The sequence below is a fragment of the Tursiops truncatus genome, chromosome 12 (assembly GCF_011762595.2).
Source record: "Tursiops truncatus isolate mTurTru1 chromosome 12, mTurTru1.mat.Y, whole genome shotgun sequence".
Taxonomy (NCBI): Eukaryota; Metazoa; Chordata; class Mammalia; order Artiodactyla; family Delphinidae; genus Tursiops; species Tursiops truncatus.
In genome coordinates, this window is record NC_047045.1 from 74,389,545 (window position 1) to 74,412,205 (window position 22,661).

The 22,661-nt window shown below is 41.3% G+C and overlaps 1 protein-coding gene across 18 annotated transcripts in view; it reads left to right on the top strand.

Annotated features, from left to right (window-relative positions):
• PLEKHG1 (pleckstrin homology and RhoGEF domain containing G1) overlaps positions 1-22,661 on the top strand; it is a 223,045-nt gene that overhangs the window by 168,355 nt on the left and 32,029 nt on the right. For 17 of the 18 annotated variants that reach the window (XM_073789725.1, XM_073789724.1, XM_019951566.3 and 14 more), the window contains 3 exons: positions 8,338-8,407; positions 16,656-16,702; positions 20,569-20,719. In XM_073789725.1, coding sequence (XP_073645826.1) covers positions 8,338-8,407; positions 16,656-16,702; positions 20,569-20,719 — 268 coding nt within the window. Of the gene's footprint in view, positions 1-8,337; positions 8,408-16,655; positions 16,761-20,568; positions 20,720-22,661 lie in introns of all 18 variants that reach the window. The other variant, XM_033867838.2, reaches the window with a different exon arrangement.

Here is a 22,661-nt window from a genome sequence, read left to right on the forward strand (position 1 = left end):
GCAACTAAGCCCATGTGCCACAACTACTGAGCCTGCGCTCTAGAGCCTGTGAGCCACAACTACTGAGCCCACGTGCCACAACTACTGAAGCCCGTGCACCTAGAGCCCGTGTTCCGCAACAAGAGAAGCCACCACAACGAGAAGCCCACGCACCGCAAGAAAGAGTAGCCCCCGCTCGCTGCAACTAGAGAAAGCCCACACACGGCAATGAAGACCCAGCACAGCCAAAAATAAACAAATAAAAATTTTTAAAAATAAAATACATAGCATGCTTTAACTTATTTCAAACATGGCACAAATCGTGTCAACCTTTTAGAAGTTTTTTTCACTCAACGTTGCTTTTGAGATTTATAGCTCTACTTTGCTTATTTTAACTGTGATATAATATTCCATTGGGGGGTACATTACCTTGCATTTTGCCAATTGCAGTTAAGACTAAGCCTCTTTTCTTGTTTTTTTGGCCACTTTGATTCCTTCTGTGAATTTCTGATTTATACCCATTGATCATTTTTCTGTAAGGATGTTTCTTTTTCTTTTCTTTTTTTAAGTACCTATACCTATTTATTTATTTGGTTGCACTTAGTTGCGGCAGGTGGGCTCCTTAGTTGTGGCATATGAACCCCTAGTTGCGGCACGCATGTGGGATCTAGTTCCCTGACTAGGGACAGAACCCAGGCCCCCTGCATTGGGAGTGAGGAGTCTTAATCACTGCGCCACCAGGGAAGTCCCAGGATGTTTCTTTTTCTTAGCGTTGTATAGGAGTTCTTGATGAATTCTCCCTGGAGATCATTGTGGATTTTGTGAGGTGTAATCCTCCCTTAGTATGAGACTTGTCTTTTAACTTTAATTATGGTTTCTTTGAAAATAAGTTGTAAAATTCATAAGTTTGACTACTCTAAGTAAATATAATATTTATAGTATGTGGATTTTGTGTTTGTTTAAAAAATTACCTCCTACTCTCAGTTCATAAATATACTCTATATTTTTCCTGAAAGTCTTAAAATTTTGCTTTTCACTTATGTCCTTAATCTAACTAAAATTGATGCAAGTATGGTTTGTGGTAGGAAATCCAAATCCTTATTTTCATATGGCTAGCTGATGGTCCCACCACCGTAGGCTGAAAAGTACATCCTTTCTATGCCGATTTGTAGTTCCACATTCCTCCTAGGTGAAGTTTATGTGTATGTATGGTCCTGTTTCTGGGCTCTGTGTTTTGTTTTGTTGGTCTCTTTGTCCATCTTTACTCCATACCCCATTGTCTTAATTATTAAATCCACATTGCTCTTCTTCAACAATGGCTTAGCATTTCTTAACTCTTTGCACTGCCAAGTGATTTTTTTTGTTTTGTTTTGTTTTTTTGTTTTTGCGGTACGCGGGCCTCTCACTGTTGTGGCCTCTCCTGTTGCAGAGCACAGGCTCCAGACGCGCAGCCTCAGTGGCCATGGCTCACGGGCCCAGCCGCTCCGCGGCATGTGGGATCTTCCCGGACCAGGGCACGAACCCGTGTCCTCTGCATTGGCAGGCGGACTCTCAACCACTGCGCCACCAGGGAAGCCCCGATTTTTTTTTTTTTTTTTTTTTTTGCATTAGTTTGTCAAGTTCCATGAAAAACTCTGTTGGGACTTTTATTGGAATTCAATTTAATTTTTAGATTAATTTTGGCAGAATCGACATCTTTGCAATATTGTCATCCTATCTGTAAAAATATCTCATCAATCAAACTTTTCTAAAATGCCCTATAATAATGTTTTATAGTTTCTCCATCACATTCATACATGTGACTTTTAAAAATTTATTCTTTTTTATGTTATTTTTGACTAGAGTAATTCTTCTATTTTTAAATTAGCCATTATTGTCATGTAGGAATGCTTTTAATTTTTATATGTTGATACTATATCCAACTAACTTTCTAAACTGTCCCATCAGTTCTAATAATGGTTTATAGATCCTTTTGGATTTTCTGTGTAGACAGTAGTGTCTGAAAATAAGGAGAATTTTTTGTCTTCCTTTACAGTTCTTCTACCCCTAATGTTTTTTTCTTGTCTTACTGCTTTGGGTAAGTCTTTCCATACAATGTTGATTAGATTTTAGCATTCTTATCTTTTTTCTGACATTAGCAGGAATGCTTTAACTGTTTACCATTAAGTATGATGTTTGTTCCAAGACTTAGATAGATACTTCTTTCTATTTTGCTAAGATTTTAGTGTGAATGAAAATTGAATTTTATTGAATACATAATCATCCTGTAATAAAATTAGCATATGATTTTTCTCCTATTCATAATGTGGCAAATTATATTAATAGGCCTTCTGATTTGAATCATATATACACTACTAGAATAAACCCTACCTGGCCATAATGTTTCATGCATTTATGCATAATGAGTTAGATTTGTATTTTTTTAAGAACTTTTTAATGTATGTTCATAAATGACAGTAGTGTATAATTTCTTTCCTTGTACTGTCTTTTTTTAAGATACTTTTCTTATTTCAATGTTATCTGTTTTTTTAATTAAATTTATTTATTTATTTATTTTTGGCTGCGTTGGGTCTTCGTTGCTGCATGCAGGCTTCCTCTAGTTGCGGTGAGCGGGGGCTCCTCTTCGTTGCGGTGCACAGGCTTCTCATTGCGGTGGCTTCTCTTGTTGCGGAGCATGGGCTCTAGGCATACGGGCTTCAGTAGCTGTGGCATACGGGCTCAGTAGTTGTGGCTCGTGGGCTCTAGAGCACAGACTCAGTAGTTGTGGCGCATGGACTTAGTTGCTCCACGGCATGTGGGATCTTCCCGGACCAGGGCTTGAACCCGTGTTCCCTGCATTGGCAGGCGGATTCTTAACCACTGCACCACCAGAGAAGTCCCCCTTGTACTGTCTTTGTTCGGTTTTGGCATATTACTAGATTCAAATTGTTATTTCACAAAATCTTCCAACGTGAACTGTTTTGGAATACAGTTGAGATTTCATTTTTGCTTTCCTTTTTATAGCCAAATCTTTCTCTCATAATCCCTTTAACAGCCTGGAAATTTAAGACTCTGGTTTGGTGTCTGGAAGAAATTCCCAAACGGTCAGGAAACAAGCTTTGTCCAAGAAACCACTTTCCCCATTTTAACTTGCCCCTAAACTCCCAAAACTTTTTTTTTTTTTTAACTGCATATGAAAGAAGAGATGTCAATTGTTTTTACACAGCATCCCTCTCTTGGAATACAGAAGAGTTACCTAAACAGTAATTTGAATCTTTCTTTAATGATGAAGAGTGAGGAAGCAGAGACCATTCCTCTATACTGGAGTTCTATTTTTAAATTATTTTTTAGCAAGTTAAAATCGTAAGCTCTCTTCCTTCCTCAAAAGATGAGAGTAAAATTTTACTTTTTCCTTCAACCCTTTCTCTTTATTCAGTATACCTATGTTGAGTCACTACTGTGTTTAAAACCCTGGGCTAAGTCTGGTAGTATAAGGATGAATGACATCATTGTGTAGCAGAGGCAACAAGTCATCTAATCAGGGAACGAACAAAATGCTTTGAGAACGCTGAGGAACAAGCAATTAATTTTGTCTGAGGGGCTAGTAAAAGCCACAGAGCAAGTAACTTATGTCTTAAGAGAAAAACATTATTTGGGCCATGCTTTTTTTCTCCTTTGAAATGTAATTTAGAGAGCAAATCATGGGACGCATACAACAATAAGGCAGGGAAAGGTGGGGGCAGTTATCATTTCTTTTAATGCCTTTTCACACCACCAAAATGTCTTCAACTACTGCACAATGGTAGAAATATATTTTTACCTGCAGGCTTTCTTCTTGTAGACTTTTCAAGACCAGTGCTAATGTATCAGTGAAATTAATGGAGCATTTGGTACTATTAACCTCACCCCATTTTCTATTCCCTCATGCATGTGTGCCTCTGGATGCAAGCAAGTTCAAATGCCAGCTGACCTGGTTGGGTGGGTGGGAAGAGGAAGTGGTGCCTAGAGTCTGTTGCACACTGGAAGGGGAGAGGCCCTTTTCCTGAATCTGGCTCAGTGTAAGGCAATAGAATCTTCAAGGTCGTATTACAATTCCTGACTTCAAGTCCACATCAGTGGTCAGAGAGAGTCTTACCTGGAATATGTTCTGTAAAAGAGAACTGTGTTTCCTCTAACTGCCCATCCAGACAAGGGACTTGAAATCAAGTAAGAAATCTTATTTTCTTTTTCATAATCCTACTCAAAAAGGAGGAGATATTTGGAACAGTTGCTCTGGGAAAAGGGAAAATACCCCAGGCCTGAAGGTAGAATGATTCTAATTTTAGCTTTGAGTACAAAACACAATCTGTGAGTCACTCCTTCCTGCTACTGTACTTGTAAAGTTGTTCATTAGTTACAGTGATGCAATGAGAAGCCTAGTCCCCGCCGCGTTAGGCTGTAACTCTAGAATGACAGTCTGTTTCTGGTCTTTATGGAGTCCCTGATCTCCCACATTCGTGGCCCCATCTGAGTTCCCATAGTACATGATGTATTATTTTATGTTTAGTCGTCTTCCGTATCTCCCACACTCCCCGTTGTTCACCAAACACCAGCCAATGGCTTCCTTTCTACACCTCACATAAGAACACACCATGTTCATTCTGTCCTTAGACTCACTATCAATTTCTTAAATGACTTTCTCTTCCAACCTTCCCCAAACTCAGATATCACCTCCTCAGAGAACATTCCATGACTGCCTCAATGCTCCTCCACCACCACCCAGCCTCAGTTGCTCTCTACCACATTGTCCTCTATTTCCTTCCTAACACAGTACAATATCTTATTCTGTTGGGTTTCTCTTGTTTTTCAGTAAAACCAATACTTTACTGTTTTTTCACATAAACATTCTCATTAAGCAATATTGTACTATGGTGTGTAAGTTTCTATTGGTAAAAGAACGAAATCTCATTTAGTTTCTTTTTTTTAAATTTTATGTTATTATAATAAGAGCACTTAACATGAGATCTACCCTCTTAAATTTTTAAGTGTTCAACACGTTATTGTTAACTTAGCTACAATGTGGTACAGCAGGTTCAACCTGTTTAGCTGAAACTTTATGCCTGTTAATTAGCAACTCCTTCATTTACTCTTACCCCCAACCCCTGCTAACCACCATTCTACTGTCTGATTCTATGAGTGTGACTATTTTAGATTTCTCACATAAGTGGAATCATGTACCATTTGTCCTTCTGTGACTGGATTATTTCACTTAGCATAATGTCAGGGTTCTTCCATGTTGTCACAGAATTTCTTCTTTTTTAAGGCTAAATAATATTTCATTGTATATATATATATATATATATATATATATATATATATATACATACCACATTTTCTTTATTTATTCATCTTTATCCATTCATGGACATTTAGGTTATATCCACGTTTTAGCTATTGTGAATACTTCTGCAATGAACATGGTAGTGCTGATAGCTCTTCAAGATTTTGATTTCAATTTTTGTAGATAAATACCCCATAGTTGGATTGCTGGATCATATGGTAGTTCTACTTTTAATTTTTTGGAGAACCTCCATACTGCTTTCCATAGTGGCTGCACCATTTTGCATTCCTATCAACAGTGTACAAGAGTTCCAATTCCTCACATCCTTGCCAACATTTGTTGTCTTTTGTTTGATATTGTGTTGTTTATTTCTTCAGTTATTAACACTTATCGCTCCTGATCAGAACATAAGCACCACAGGACAGAGCCTTTGTCCATGTTCTTTACCCCATCACCTCAGTGCCTATAGCAGTGCCTGACACACAAGGCTTTCAGTAATTACTATGTTGATTGGAGAACAAACAGGGTGGTTGGCCAACTGTATCAGGATGATTGCTCTGATGACAGAGCTTGAAAGAAATCCAACTACTTCCTCCTCGCTGTTTCTATTATTTTAGAAAAGGGTTGTAAAGGAAAGCGGACCAGATGATTCACACAAGGCCTTCCAGGTAGGCGGTACGAGGTTGAAGACACTGTGAGGCAGAGTCTAGCCCTCAGCTTTCTTGAGTCAATCAGGAAACAAATCTTTCAATAGATGTGTTTGTCATAGAGTGTGGGACTGGGATTCAAAAGCCCTGATACTAACCCCAGCTATGCCATTAATTAGTAGCTGTATGACCTAAGGTGAGCCACCTCCCTTTTATGAGTCATGGTTTTCTCACCTTAAAATTAAGGGGTAGGACTGGAAGGCATCTGGGCTTCCTCCCAGCTCGGGTTGTTGAGCAATGAGGGCCGTTCACTTATAGGTGAGCCGTACTAGAGCCTGGGTGGGTCCCCTGAGACACTCCCTCCTACCAGGAGATTCAATCTGGAGATGAAATTAAAGCTGAAAGGGTAGCTTGATGAGTGTAACATAGAGAACACAGGGAGTTAAATATTGTCAAGGAGTATTTCTATTAAGCCTTGAGAAGTAACGTGACGGATTCTGCTCAAAATTCTTCTGTGCTCAGAAAGAGGATTTATATTGAAAGACCTGGATACAAAACCTATATCCAGGGCACCCCATCCTCCAGTGACGGAAAACACTGGCCCAGATATGTTGCTTCCTTGGCTCTTCTTTTTCTTTGATCTTTTCTCTTCATCCAGTATTTAGATTCTAATCATTAGATTTCAACTGTCTTTAATTTAATCACACCCATCTTTCTATAAAAGATATTGATACCAATATCAGAACTATATTTAAACAAAACAAAAATAATCTTACAGATGGTATGTTTTTATAGGAATATTAGGAAAGAATGTTTGAAATCGGGACTATTCTGAAATCATGCACTGGTAAAGTTCCTTTCAGAGGACAAGATAGATGCATCAATGGACTTTAATGTAACAGGATATAGTATATAATGGTTTCAGACTCCAATAAACCTCTAAGAAACTACCATTTGTTGAGTTGCAGTGTCTTATCAAAGAAAGATATACACACTCACCTAAAAGGCTATTAAAATACTCCTCCCTTTTCCAGTGACATATTTGTGTGTACAACATGGTTGTACAAGAAAGGAAATGTAGTTATGGTACGCTCCAAGGCTGAGCTGAGAATAACATTTACATAGTCTTTAAAGTGTAAACTCTGGGGACTTCCCTGGTTGCACAGTGGTTAAGACTCCGCGCTCCCAATGCGGGGGGCCCACGTTCGATCCCTGGTCAGGGAACTAGATCCCCCATGCATGCCGCAACCAGGAGTTCACATGCCACAACCAAGGAGCCCACTGGCCTCAACTAAGGAGCATGCCTACTGCAACCGAGACCCAGTGCAACCAAATAAATAAAATAAATATTAAAAAAGTGTAAACTCTGACTTTTAATCTAATTAAATTTCATAACAGAGCTTGTTGAGAAGATGGGAGGAAAGGAAGCTGGGGAAATTACGGAGTAAATATCTAAAACAAAAAGAATGAAAATGCATTACCAGCATGTTTGGAAACAGGGGTACATACAACAGAAACAGCCAGGAGTTGGAAGTGTTTCTGGGGAGTGGCAGTCGAGAATGGGAAACAAAAAGCAAGAAAGTGTAGAACTATTTTTATCATAATTCCTGTAGAACTGTTTAACCTTTTATTAAATATGTAATACACAGCTAATTAAAATAAACATTTAACATATCAAAGTACATATCAGTCCAAGTTATATGGAGTGCAATTTGGAAACGTGTTAACATTTAAACTGAGAATGCCCGATGACCCAGCAATCCCATTTCTAGAATTGCATCCAGCCATGGGAGATCAGTTAAATTAACGACGCTACATCCACACGGTGAAATATTATGCAGTTAGTTACTTAAAATAATGAATCATTAAAAATAATATAGATTTTCATCTGAAGAAAGAGGTTTCCTCCCCTGGCATATCTTTCCTTTAGAGCAGTATCCCCATGTATAGTGTTATATTTGTCAGTGTGACTTTTCACTGAAGGTCTGACTCTTGCGGTGGATTCCAAGCTCCAAGAGACCAGGAACCATATCTCACTTGGCTCACTGCTGTGTTTGTTCTTAGTGCTTTGCACAGTATCTGGTACCTGGAAAGCTATTGGATGAATGAGTGAGTATGTGTGAGCATGCATACAGATGTTGACAAACTTCTAGAAGACTGAAACCGTTAGGTAGGGCTTATCTCTGGGTGGGAGAGTTACAGGTCAAACCTGTGTTTACACCCCTGTTCCACCACGACCTTGGGCAAGTCCCTTATCTAAGCCTTGGATATAATGACAAGAGGTCCTCAGTTATCCAATTAAATACGATTCCTTGTAAATGCCATATAAATGTTTAAACTTCTAAGTTATTTTAAATGTCCTCAACTCTCAGACCACAACCTAATACATTCTGGCTTTTATTTTTTTATTAGTGAACTTCTGCAAGACTTGGAAAACTGTGAAAATGATCCTGTGGCCATAGCAGAATGCTTTGTGTCCAAGGTAAGCAGGGTTCATCTCTCTGAGCCAACCAAGACAGAGACAGAGCACACATTGTTTTCATTTTAAGGTTAAAATGACCATTGTGTTCCAGATTGGCTGAGGTTCACCACTAATCTCTCTCACTCTGAGGGGTTTTTTTCTCCCCACTAGCTAGGGAAAAAAAAATACAAAACACAGTTCCCAGTAAGTTAGGAAATGCTAATAACTTAGTAGTTGTCCTAGAACTTGTATAGTAGCTAAATGATGTTACATATCTTTCCTAGGAAAAACTTTAAGCTTGGGAAGAGGAGAGTCCAGATTAGAGAAATGTTAGAAAAATAAGTACATACACAATACCACTAGACCAGTTACAAAAATCTGTTAGAATAGAAATAGTATTTATATATTTATCGCAGTAGCCTAGTCATTAGGGGGATAAAGAGAGCAGAATTAGTCTCCTGCATCTTAAAAATGCACTCTAATTTTCCTACATTTTTCTTAAGTTGCACTGATGGTTTAGAAAAACACAAGGAAAGGATTTGAATTTTAAATCTTAAACGACAGTTTATATTCTGTACCCAGATAAGAGAGAGAATTCTGAAACTTACAAGGGAATCCTTTACAATAGCGGTCCCCAACCTTTTTGGCACCAGGAACCCGTTTCATGGAAGACAGTTTTTCTGCGGCGTTTGGAGGGGGGATGTCTCAGGCAGTGATGCGAGCAATGGGGAGCGATGGGCAGCGGCAGCTGAAGCTTCACTCGTTCTCCCGCCGCTCGCCTCCTGCTGTGCGGCCGGGTTCCTAACAGGCCGCGGACTGGTACTGCCCGGCAGCCCAGGGATTGGGGACCCCTGCTTGACAACATTACTTTCCCGACATACTACCTACTGTATATAGAATCTTACGTTCCTCTTAAAAATTCAACAGCTTTTGTTTAGAAAACCTCTAGCAGAAATTGTTTTTGCAGTAGAACTTCATGGGATTTTTGCAGTTGTGGTTTCAAATGTACAAAGGTTGAAGCAAAGTTCATGACTGTGCTTTGGGGTAGCCCAGAGTTAGCACCTCATTTAGAATCCTGGAGTCCAGTGTGAACTTGGAGATGTCCTCCCAGCCTGACTGGGCTCTGAGGTGGTTCCGCAGGGTCATTTCTGATGATCCAATGGTTTTGAATCCAAACATAACACTCTAGGTTCTACTCAAGTGTGGTTCCTTAAAGGCAGTGGATGGGCTTGTGTATAAAACACTCCTGACTTTGTGGGTGCGAGTGTTTGTGCCCACACGCTTACACAATTCTTTTCACAAGCGGCCTGTGTTAGAGTGAATTCTCCTGCAGGGTGGGAATTTGGAAGAGAGAAGGAAAACGAAAGAGGAAGAAATGGGTAAAAAGATACGCTGAGGGGCTTCCCTGGTGGCGTAGTGGTTGAGAGTCCGCCTGCCGATGCAGCGGACGCGGGTTCGTGCCCCGGTCCGGGAAGATCCCACCTGCCGCGGAGCGGCTGGGCCCATGAGCCATGGCCGCTGAGCTTGCGCGTCCGGAGCCTGTGCTCCGCAGCGAGAGAGGCCGCAACAGTGAGAGGCCCGCGTACCGCTAAAAAAAAAAAAAAAAAAGATACGCTGAGTATGTCAAAGAAGCTGTGTTACAATCACCATGGCACATAAACAACATAGAAGCTTTTAGAAACATTGGGGCTTTTACTGGTAACTGTAATCACATGTTGATTAAAGCTGGTCCGGCGTACGCTTAGCTCTGGCCTAATTATTCACATAAAAGTTTGTTGATGTGCCAGGTTGCCAGCTCCCAAATCTGATTTCTCATTGTGATATTGCCAAGTTTAATTAGAAGACTGATTATAGCGCTCCACGCTCTGGTGTGCGAGCCGGGAATCGCGAGGGAGTGTGGGGCCTGGCACAGCCTGCTTCTTACTCAGCACCCTGAAATTTGGAAGATGTTACACTTCTGACACACAGCCAGCTGCTCCCCTCTGGGGAGGAATGGAAAATCGCTTTAATTGAGAGGCCGTTAATGAAAGAGGTAAAGCTGGCGGCTGCCATCTGCTTTTATCTGAGTCACTGGGGCTTCCACAGAGAGTCATCTCTGACCTTGCTTTTGTGGTATGGAGAGGCGACAGCAGGAGGAGAATACAGGACTTCTTACCTGCTGCTGCCCATAGAAGAGCAACAGGAGCTGTTGTTGTTGAAGCCATTCTCGCGAGGGATGGGAAAAGTCCTTACCAGGCAGACGGAGCTCTCTCCCAGCTCAGTGTTTCTCCGCTCTTAGGACTCTGGAAACACCTGGAACAGGTTTCCTTGGTCTCCTGCCTTCACCTCCACCCTCATTTCCATCCCTTATCATGACTGTCAGCCAGGCTGACCCTGGGAGGAATTTAGGAGGGAGACGAAGTTCGTCTTCAGAGACCCAGCCTCCCCTTATCCTCTTCCTCTCCCCTGATGCGCGGCCCCCTCCCCACTGGAGCCTTTCTCTCTTCAGTGCCAGGCACCACCACCACTTGCTGAAATGATCCTCAAGAAAGTGCTGGTATCAGATATTGGTGTGATTGGAGTGCGTTCAAGTCAGTGTCACCTTACCCCTATGCTATGTACATAGTCAGCCTTTCTCATGGTGTCCTGTGAATAGTACCCAGGAATCAATGAGTGAGTGTGTGTGTGTGTTTTCTATACTCTGGTTATTCATTCAATAAACATTCAGATCCCCTGTGTGTTCGATTGGCCAGCCGTGACTATCGTGTTTTGGTTCTTTCATAATTAAATGTCTCATTTTGACATCGTCTCTAATTGCAACTTGAAAGAGTTGAATAACCAGAAGAAAATATCTATTTTTGTATCATTTCTTGTGTGTCATTGCCTTCTTTCTCCCTAAATACTTCTGAAAAGGACTTGTGTGCATATATCCTAAGAAATAGGTGTTTAGGGAATTAACTAACTAGGAGTTATTGACTTTTGTGTAAAGCCATTATTTGAATTGTCCACAGAGCTTATAAATCTAAGATCCAATATGCATTTGCTTCTGTATTAAGAACATGTCAGTGATTTAAATCAAAACTGTCTAAGGTAGGAATAGAGCCATGATGTCACAAAATGCACAGAAATTCAGCTGTGCAGAAGCCTTGAGGCTTTATCAGGGTAGGTGTGTGTAGGTCAAATAGATGATGTAATTTAAATATGTTTTCATTGAGGCCATGGTGTTTAAGTTTGGTATTCCATATGATCCTAAGAGTCCTTAAATTTGAGGAAATCAGCCTGATAATTGTTCAATCCCAGGCTGAGGGCAGCAGGAGGCAGGAAAGGAGCAAGAAGCTGAAAGCCTGTGAGCAAACCCAGGGAAAGGCTCTAGCCTGGTGTTCATTTCCTAGAAGACCTTGGGCAAATCACTTTGCCCTTCTTATCTCTGGAGCCGGGCGGGACACTCCAGTGCCTTCAGGAGCTGAACAGGTGAACACGGTGCATGAATGGGCCCAGGTGGACGCCAGAGCCATCGAGGTACTCCTGTCTCAGTGACAGAAATGTTACCTGAAACTGTAGGCCCAGGACCAGTGGGTCTAATACTTTTTCAAGAGAAGCCAGAAATCAAGATATTTTTATCTTCTAACTTTTTGAATTTGGCAATTAATTTAGATTTTTTTTTAAATACTATGCTTAAAATGTTGGCAGCCTACTAGGTTGGCAAGGCCGTGGGGAATCAGACACTCCTGTAATTGTGGGAAAACAAAATAGACCCTGCAGAGGAGAATTTGGCTATATCTAGCCAAATTACATGTGAATTCACCCTTTATTCTAGCAATCCTACTTCCAGAAATCTATTCCAAAGATATAGTGACAGAAACTCAACAAAGGTGATGCTATGCTTTGTAGTACTGATTATTACAATTTATAAATCTATACGGTATATAGAAATAAATATTTTATATAAGTATAGGTACATGTGCATATATAAATATATGTATAGAACTATGTAATATATGGAAGGAACCCAAATGTCCACAAAACAAAAAACTGGTTGAATAAACTATGGTATATCCACGTAATAGAATAGTACAAAGCAGTAAAAGCAAGTCAAGAATATCTCTGTATACTACTAGAAAGGGGATGGGGTGGGGAGTATAGCACTGCTGTTCTCAGAGTGTGGTCTCTGGGCCAGCAGCAGCAGCATCATACAGGAGCTTGTTAGAAAGCAGATTCTCGGGCCCCACCCAAACCTACTAAAGCAGAAACTCTAGGCGTGCAACCCAGTAATCTGTGTTTTAATAAGCCCTTGAGGTAATTCTAATACTCAAGTTTGAGAATCACGGGCATAGCTTGTTTTTATTTATTCAGAAATAGGGGAGGTTATACCTATATGTAAATGCGTATGTTTAAAAAAAATTTTTAAGGATAAACTGTAAGATTAAAAATTGGTTCCTGATGGGGAAGGGAGGGAATAGTCTAGAATGGGAAAGATTAGAAGCCAGACATCTTTAAATGTACATTTCCTTGGAGAGTTGACTTTGAAACCATATATCTATTTTACATAGTTATAAACCAAAGTTAAAGTTTAAAACAGTCTTCAAAGCACAGGGAGATCAGCTGGGTATTTTGTGACCACCTAGAGGGGTGGGATAGGGAGGGAGGGAGGGAGTCACAAGAGGGAAGAGATATGGGAACATATGTATATGTATAACTGACTCACTTTGTTATAAAGCAGAAACTAACACACCATTGTAAAGCAATTATACTCCAATAAAGATGTTAAAAAAATTAAATTAAAAATAAATTAAAAAAAATTTTTTTTAATTGAAAGCAAAATGAAACAATGAGTCTAATTGCATATCCAGTTTGTGGCATGACCACACAGAGGAAATTCCAATCAATTGAAAAATATGCTATGGACAAAATACAACAAATGCATCCCTAACTGTTTTCAGTAATGATATCATATATAATGGTGTTGGTATTGTTATTCTGGAATTATTGTGTATATTGTGGGATAAAGCAAATGAATATTTACATTTGTGTCACTGAGAACTGGAATTGGCAAGAGAAAGAAAACAGAGTAAGAATGAGGCTAATTAAAAACACTGTAGTCCTGAATCTGAATTACAAGAATTAGTATGAACTAAGTATGTATTTTAGCTTTACAAAAACACCATATTCCTAGCTTTGTCCACTGAAAAGGCCTAGGAATACTAATTAACCTAGTAGCAAGAGCATCCCTAAAACTCAGATTGTGGTTTCCACATACTACTTCCTACCTAAAGGAATCAGGGCTCTGCGAAGAATGAGTGTAGGGAAGTAAATATACAAGATAGTCTGGAACATCTTGTCACATCAGAAAACAAGGAAGCAGCTGGAGGCTGTAGGTCACGAATACTCAAGAAGAGGCTCCTACTGGGCAAAGATGGGATCATTTGAGCATCAGTAAAGATAACTAACTGAAAACAACTGAAAATCGTGAAATATGTTTATATTCATGAAATCACAGTGATATAAAAAAAAAAAAAACCCAAGCCCTTTGCAGGATGTTAGAGAACCGAGGCATTATTTTGAAAATCAAGGAAAAGAATCAAGCATTTATCCTGCCTTTCCCATACAAACCACAAACTGCAGGGTAACCAGTCTAAGGCAGTTCCTTTTTTGGAAAGATTTTGGCTAATAAATGAAGACAGAATAGTAGACTAGAAATATCACCATGTTGTAACCCCTCATGAATTAACAGATCTAAGCAATAATTACCAATGGTTATTTTTTTAAATAAATTTATTTTATTTATTTATTTTTGGCTGCATTGGGTCTTCGTTGCTGCATGCAGGCTTTCTCTAGTTGCGGCGAGCAGGGGCTACTCTTCGTTGTGGCACGCGGGCTTCTCATTGTGGTGGCTTCTCATTGCAGAGTATGGGCTCTAGGTGCGTGGGCTCAGTAGTTGTGACTCGTGGGCTCTAAAGCGCAGGCTCAGTAGTTGTGGCGCCCGGGCTTAGCTGCTCTGCAGCGTGTGGGATCCTCCCGGACAAGGGCTCGAACCCGTGTCCCCTGCATTGGCAGGCAGACTCTTAACCACTGCACCATCAGGGAAGCCCACCAATGGTTATTAACATCACAGAAAGAGAGAACCAGACATCATATGCCTCCCGATTTAAGTGTAGTCTAACCTATGATGTACTCGGGCCAAATTATGAAACCTAAGTCTGATCAAACCTCTCCTAAACCACAAAGAGGAGGACAGGGGACACAGTAAAGGAAGCCATAGGGATGTGATCAGCAAACTGAGACTGTGGGAGACTCTGCAGGGCAAACCATCTGGTTTTTCTTCAACTTAATTGCAAGGGGAAAATAAGAGGGGGAATTTATAGATTAGAAGGAACTTAAGAGATATCAACAATATCAAGTTGCTGTGTGTGGGTGTTATTTGGATTCCAAAGCAAACAGCAAACTATAATTTAAAAAAAGAAAATAGGAATACTGATGACAAACCCTCATGAGAGTATGGAGTTATTTATTTATTTTACATTTTATTGAAGTATAGTTGATTTGTAATGTTGTGTTTAATTTCTGCTGTACAGCAAAGTGACTCAGTTATACATATATCTGTTCTTTTCATATTCTTTTCCATTATGGTTTAACACAAGATATTGAATATTTAGTTCCCTGTGCTATACAGCAGGACCTTTTCTTTATCTATCCTATATGTAATAGTTTGCATCTGCTAATCCCAACCTCTCAGTCCTTCCCGTGGAATTATGTAAATATGATAATAGCATTGCAGTGATGCTTCTTTTTAAAAGCCCTCCTATTAAAGATATATACTTTTTTTTCCTAAACATCTTTATTGGAGTATAATTGCTTTACAATGGTGTGTTAGTTTCTGCTGTATAACGAAGTGAATCAGCTATATGTATACATATATCCCCATATCCCCTCCCTCTTGTATCTCCTTCCCACCCCCCCTATCCCACCCCTCTAGGTGGTCACAAAGCACCAGGCTGATCTCCCTGTGCTATGCGGCTGCTTCCCACTAGCTATCTATTTTACGTTTGGTAGTGTATATATGTCCATGCCACTCTCTCACTTCGTCCCAGCTCTGCGTCTTTATTCCTGTCCTGCCCCTAGGTTCTTCATGACCTTTTTTTTTTTTTTTGTATAAGTGAAATGATATTATGTCTAGAATTTGTTGATGAGGAAACCTGGAATATGATCATAGCAAAAGGCAAGAAGCCCCCATTAGTTAGCCAAATATTTAAGCATTTGAGGCATTGCTGCCACGCTGGACACATACAGGTGAGTAGACTTGTATCCTGCTCTGAAAAAAATTTCAGCTTCATAGGAGAGATGGGGATTCAGTAGTTCAACAGACATTATGTGCCAGATGAACACAGTAGGGCCCCCTGTTGCAGGAACACAGCGTAGAGTGGGAGACAGACAGACATGCAGAAAATGTCATTATCGTTCGGCAAACGCTGCAAGATGGGCTGGTACTGGGTGTTGTGAGGTCCCAAGTAGGAGCAGTGGGCTCGGCCCAAGGACTCAGAAAGTCCCCTTAGAGGAAATAAAGCCTCAGTTCAATGTCAAGTGGCACCTGGTAGCTACCCGATGAAAAATGTGGGAAAGACAGTGGGCAGAGAGAACTGCACACACAGGGCTTGAAAGTGTGCAGCGGCTCTCTTGTGCCCTGCACATGCCTCCAACATGTTCTGACCACGTGATATTTAAATTTTCTACCTATATTTCTCTCTCACACTGCAAATCCCCCAGAGGACCATGAGCATCTGGGGGCAGAAACCCTACTGTCTTCCTCTTCCTATTTGCCCTCAGATTCAGCTAAACAGCGGATGCTCAGTAAGTGTTTAATGAACTCAGATGAGTTCAAGTGCACATGGATTCTAGGTATAACCCAAGGTAGATAAAAAGGCATGGATGAGGACTTCCTTGGTGGCGCAGTGGTTGAGAGTCCGCCTGCCGATGCAGGGGACGCGGGTTCATGCCCCGGTCTGGGAAGATCCCACATGCCACGGAGCGGCTGGGCCCGTGAGCCATGGCCACTGAGCCTGCGCATCCAGAGCCTGTGCTCCGCAACGGGAGAGGCCACAGCAGTGAGAGGCCCACGTACCGCAAAAAAAAAAAAAAAAAAAAAGGCGTGGATGATTGCCACAGGGGCTCAGGAGACAGGCCAGTGTGGTTACAGGAACAAATTTAAAGGTATGAATGATATATCTTTTCTTTGTAATTGATTGTTGTTGTCTCTGCTTTTTTTGCCCATAAAATTTCTTTTGTTTCCTTGCAGAGTGAAGAGTTCCACATTTACACCCAGTATTGCACTAACTATCCGAGGTACGCCTTGTGAATGTGCAGGAGTATCTTCATATTGTTTTAAGTCAGTCTGTGCAGTGTAAGTGGTCGGTAGGCGTTATGTGCCTGGCACTGCGCTGAGTACTGTGGGGAAACTGCAAACATGCTGAGAACGGACCACAGGGTACCCAGATACTGATGCATTCAGGCTTAGGGACTCCCCAGCAGAGCCAGCACAGGGAAAAATTGTGAAAGACCTTAAAGGAGACCAAAAAGATCGTTAGGTTTCCCTCAGTGGAAAACTAAGTAAACCAATTGTGTTTGGCTAGAAGTCTTATCTATTAACCCTTTTGTATATGTGCCATGTTTTAAAGAATATGGGATGCACTGCTAGTGAGTTTATATAATCTAGCTGGGGATAAAATATGTTATATTTTTGCCGTATAAATTTTAGGAACTGCATAAGTTTTATGGAGTTCAGAGAAAGGAAAAAACATGATAAGCTTATGTGAGAAAAGAGGACTGATCATCCCACCCGGATCATTGCTTCAGTTTTGCTCACACTGGGGGTGTCGGCCAGAGGACCGTTTAGGGAGCAGCCTCTGGCCAATATAGGGACCATTGCAGCAAGGGAGTCAGGCCTAAGACCACAGCTCACACTGTAGGAAAGTCTTTTTTCTGCAAAAGACATTTATTGAGCACTTATTGATTTCTAGGTACTACGCTCAATCCTGCAAATACAAAATGTGGTTGAATTTAGTTTTCCCAGGAATCTAGAGATATTGAGGGATTAAAGAAAAGCAGAGAACACACTGACAGCACAGGGCCTGGCCCCTGATAGGTCCTCAGCAAGTGCTACCTCCTCATCATCCCCGCCCCATCCCCACTGCGTGGATGAAATCATCGAGCCTCCAACAGGTTTATTGATTTTACAAGGGTCACATAGCTGATAAGTGACCAAATCTGGCTGGGATTTGAACCAAAGTGGGTCCAGCCTCAAACCTCATGCTACTACATCCTTGTAAGTTTTCTGAAGCTTTGTGATTCCCCTCACCCCATACCTTCTACTGTCTGTTTGCCCGCGTGACTAGCAGGACTTGAGTTGTTATGTTAGGGACGGACCGGGAAGAGAGCTCGGGGGATTTTATCTACTCTGTAGCCAGTCTTGGTAGAGGCGTGTCCCTAAGGATGAAGTGGGTGGGGGGGTCCACCTAGAAGAGAAGCCAGTAGACTGAGCCCCTTGTGTCACTGTGTTCAGGAAGAACAAGCGGGTCATTCCTGCTCCAGGGCGGCCCTGGAAAGCCAGTGTGGATTAAAAGACATGAAGGCAGAGGCTCAGGCTTGCTGATGGCAAAATACTTTCCATTGGAGGATTTTCATCTCCTCCTCTAAATATTGGTCAGGATATCATGCTATGGTGATTTATTTGGTTGGGGGTCAAGCATGCTTTTCTCAGGTTTCCCTAAAAACAAAACAAAACAACACCCCACATGCAGATTAGTACATTTATTCATATCCTCATCTGTAGACCTACCCACAGTTTCACTTAAGCAATGTTGTTTCCACCTCTCTCCTGAAGATATCAGGAAATTGTAGGATGCCCCAACTAAAGCTATGGTCCTTATGCTAAAAGCCAGCGTTGCACCACACCCTCATGCAGAGAAATCAAAGAATCAGCCCTCAACTTCTCCACAACGCTTCCTCCTGTGGGAAAGGAAAAAACATTCCAACTCCGAAGAATCAACAAAATTCTGGACCCAATTATCAGGATCTAAGATGCTAGAGGGGCTTATTTGGAGGATTATGTCTGTGTAAATTTCATTATAAACATGTCATTTGAAGAAATATCTTCTGAATGTGCAATTTTGGAAGTTTATGTTAAGAAGGATTTTCTGACAGTAATAAGAACAGAAGGCACAGAACGAAGGCAGCTTTTATAAACTACACTGCTTCAGGGTCAGGGGATAGGCACAGTCATTTGTGCAGGACATTTCTGAGAGCCTGTCCTTCGTAGGGCACAAGTCCAAGCTTGGTGTACACTGGCAGGAAATAGGAACGAATATCCCTCGCCTTCTAGCAGTTTCTATTGTTTTGAGAGTCGGAACTGAACCAAATGCAATAGTGGAACAGCCGTTAGGAAAGATCAAATCAATGAATACAAGTCAATGTAGTACCAACTCAGTCATATGTAATAGAAGCTAAAGATGCATGAGATAAAGGAGGAGTAAGTCCCAGCGAGGAGAAATCAGGACAGTTTCCAGGAGGAAGTGTTTTTTACCTTGGGTCTGACTTTGAAGAAGGAAAGAAACGTGTTAGCAGGGAACTGCTCCCCAGGCCCTCTCAGTGAAGTGGGCACATCCGGTTCTTGCCCAGTTGTGTGGTTTTCATATCCATAGAAAAAGATTTCTTCCTGTCCCCTTGCCTCCCATCAATTTGCTCTCTGAGGCCCGAGATTTCCCTCCCCCGTCTTCACAAGCCGTGAGCGCCAGGTGTTTCAGCCCATCTGACAACGCGTCTTTCCCCTTCGGATCCAGGCTGGTGATATTAAATGTCGCCTGCACACCTTGACAGATGTCTTTCTTCATACCAGTCATGCCCCAGTGACTTTGCTGGGAAGAGGCACAAGCCCTCCCTCTTGTCCCCAGGGAGGAGCACAGACCCGCTCAGGTCATTGTTCTCGGATGTCTCCCCGTGGCCTGAATCCGGAGTTCAGTGCGCTCAGGATTTCTTGCAGGTGTCTTACCCTTGGGCAAGAACTCAAAACTTCAGATGGTTAGAAGGCCAGTGGGCAGCTGATTCTGACTCTAAAGAACCTTAGAAAAGTCCCTAGGTTACATGATGAAGAATAGTTTTGAAATCTTAAGGGAAAAATAAAACCATTTGAACAGAGATATTTCTCCAAGCAATCAGGCACGAAAGGGATTCTGATCGCTTAATTAGGAGACCTCCATCCATGTCACTTCCTTCCAAGGAGTTTTATTTTGTTGTTTGGCTCTGTTTTTCTAAATTAATTCTGAAAACATATTACTGAGTTGGGGAGAAAGGGGCTGAAATTACTTCCACCTGCTTCCTTCTAAGTTATGTGACCATAAGATTTTAATTTACGTGTGTATGTGCAACTATACTAGCCCACCAGCTTGCTTTATGTATAAGATATGAGCTTTGTTTCAACCAACCGTCTAGGATGTTTGGGGGCCGTACTTATTGGGGAGCTGAGGTGGAGGAAGAATTCCGACCTACTTTTCTAATATGCTCTGTAAGGCACGCTCCTTAAGGACCAAGGTTATCCAACTGTTTCAAAAGCTGAATTTAGAATGAGGCGAGTCACTTGGCGGTGGAAAGAAGGATCTGTTCAGAGATTCTCAAAGGAAAGTTCCTCGGGGGATGGGGTCTCCAAAGACCTGCACATAATGTCATGCACTTTGTGCATTTATTTAAAGGCAACCGGCAGAGGGGGTGGCAAACGTCCGGCACGGGGCTGGATCTACTGGGAAGAAGGCACTCCTTTTGTTTAGTACAAAGGTGCCCACTCTTTGCAATCTAACTTGAAAACTGAATACAGATGTGTATTTGAGCACTGCACAAAGATGCCAAGATGGGACGTAATTAGGGGCTAACGTCCAATTTAAATCCCCTTTGCAAAGCCCTGTGTCCTGGCAGGGGCAGCATCTCCCTGGAGGAAGGAGCTTCCTGCTTAGATGCCATGTGTCCATGTTTTACTACCTTCTTATAGTGTCTTTTTCTAATTCACCCACCCAGAGGGACACCTTTTCTAAACCTGCCCAGAAGCATTCTAGCTTCTCTAGCTCTTACCTGTTTTAAGGTATCAGCACACTCCAGCGTTTAAAACTTGAATGCTCGTGTCAAGCGTTACAATTTAGATTTTAAAATATTTCTTCTTCTTGCAGATCCGTGGCTGTGCTAACAGAGTGCATGAGGAACAAGATGCTGGCCAAATTCTTCAGGGAACGTCAGGAAACTTTGAAACACTCACTGCCTCTGGGGTCCTATCTCTTGAAACCAGTTCAGCGGATTCTCAAGTATCATCTCCTTTTGCATGTAAGTTTCTGCCTGCGCTTGAAGGACTTTCTAGGGGATGGGGATTTTGTGTGTATATGTTAAGTTTAGGAGGAAAAAAAATCAGAAAAAGCTGTGGACATATGGAAACATTTTCCACACTCATACTTTACAACTGACTAATCTGCTTTGAGGAATTAGAGATATTTATATTCTAGGCCTGCAACCTCATTGACAACAGCCAAGTCAAAAGATTCATTTTGGCTCTGATGGTGATAGGGCTTAGGAGTGACAGTTTCAGGCAGGGAGCTATCATTCATGAACAACAGATCTTTTTGTTAGGTTTTATTTTATTTCCATGAGCCCGGATTCAGTAGGCAGTTGGGAGGGAGAGCTGTTTGTCATAGATTGGCTTGTGTAGGGGCAACGAGAAGGGGCTGAAAGGGGAGAAGACAGATGAGCAGCGTGATGAATGATCTTCGAGCTGGGCCTCCCATCACTTCAGGGTCTGTTTTCTTTATATCATTTCCCATTATTTGTACAAAATTCAAGGAGACCTTAGAAACAGAAGTAGACATGGCTCTCATTTCTTATCTCCTAAGGAAGCTGATAAAAATGGGAAATAGTGTTCTTGAAAGTAATTTCATTCTATAAGTAGGATTGATTGCCTTTGCAACTTGAGAAAGACAGGATAGCAGAGAGGTTGGGAGCAGGGCTCTGGGACAAGACTGCCCGGGTTCAAATCCTGTACATTTCCCACGTTCGTGGTGCCTCGCAGGCGGTCAATAAAAATGAGCTATTATTTTTATTTTATTATTTTTAATACTGCATTAAAAATCTTTTTTAAAAAAGATTTAAATCCAGAGCTCCTATGTTTATCAACATGCCTGCAATTTACTTGTATCACTTTTTAAATGATTCCAGGTTTCTAACTTGGATAGGCATTCCAAGATTGCTCAGTTCATACACATTTAAAAGTTTAAGAACTCTTTATGGTCCAACTTTACCAGAGATTTCTCAGCTTTGTCTTTTTGCCTGCCTGGCTCATCTTGAGAGAATCTTGCATCCTGTGAAGCCACATCAGGGATATTACTTTAACTGTTCGATTGGTTTTAATGACCTCTAAATTTAGTGGGATTAATTTACTAAATCAGTGTCCAAATAATTCTTTAAAAAAGAATAGCTTTCCCAGGATAGATCTTTCCTGGACTCTGCTAATATGGCATTTAAAACTAGTATGTCCCAGTAATCTCTGTTTATGGCTTTCTAGAGAGTAAGTCAATCAAAAGAAGAGTCTCGGACCTCCGTTATATAAGCATGTCAGATATAACAAGTCAAGATTCTTACAAAAAGTTAACTGCTAGGAAGAACAGCCCTTACCCTCTAAATTAAAAGCTGGTGTCTTAGTTCACGCTGCTATAACAAAATACCATAGACTGGGTGGCTTAGACAACAAACATTTATTTCTCACAGTCCTGGAGGCTGAAGTCCAAGATCGGGGGCCAGCATGCTTGAGTTCTGGGTTGCACACTGCCTTCTTCTCCTCATTTCCTCACATGGTGGAAAGAGGCAAGACTGTGCTCTGGGCTCTCTTTTATGAGGGCACTAACACCATTCACGAGGGCTCCACCCTCATGGCCTAACCAGCTCCAATGTCCCTACCTCCTAATACCAGCACATTAGAGGTTAGGATTTCAACATATGAATTTGTGGAGGGCACAAACTTCCAGCTCATAACAGCTGATAGTGAAGATAAAAGGGAAGAACAGTGGTTAGATTAATTTAAAACTAATTGCCTGGAGTATTTTTGCTTTTATAATTGGTTTAGAGTGTTCCTTCTATATCATGCACATCACTTCAAAGTTGTGTAGCCACCTGTGAAAATCCCCACAGAAATACACTCTGTACTTCTGAGTCTGTCTATTGATGAACAGGATTGCCTCTCAGACTAAAAGAAGAAGTGATTATTTTTTTAAGTTTTCTC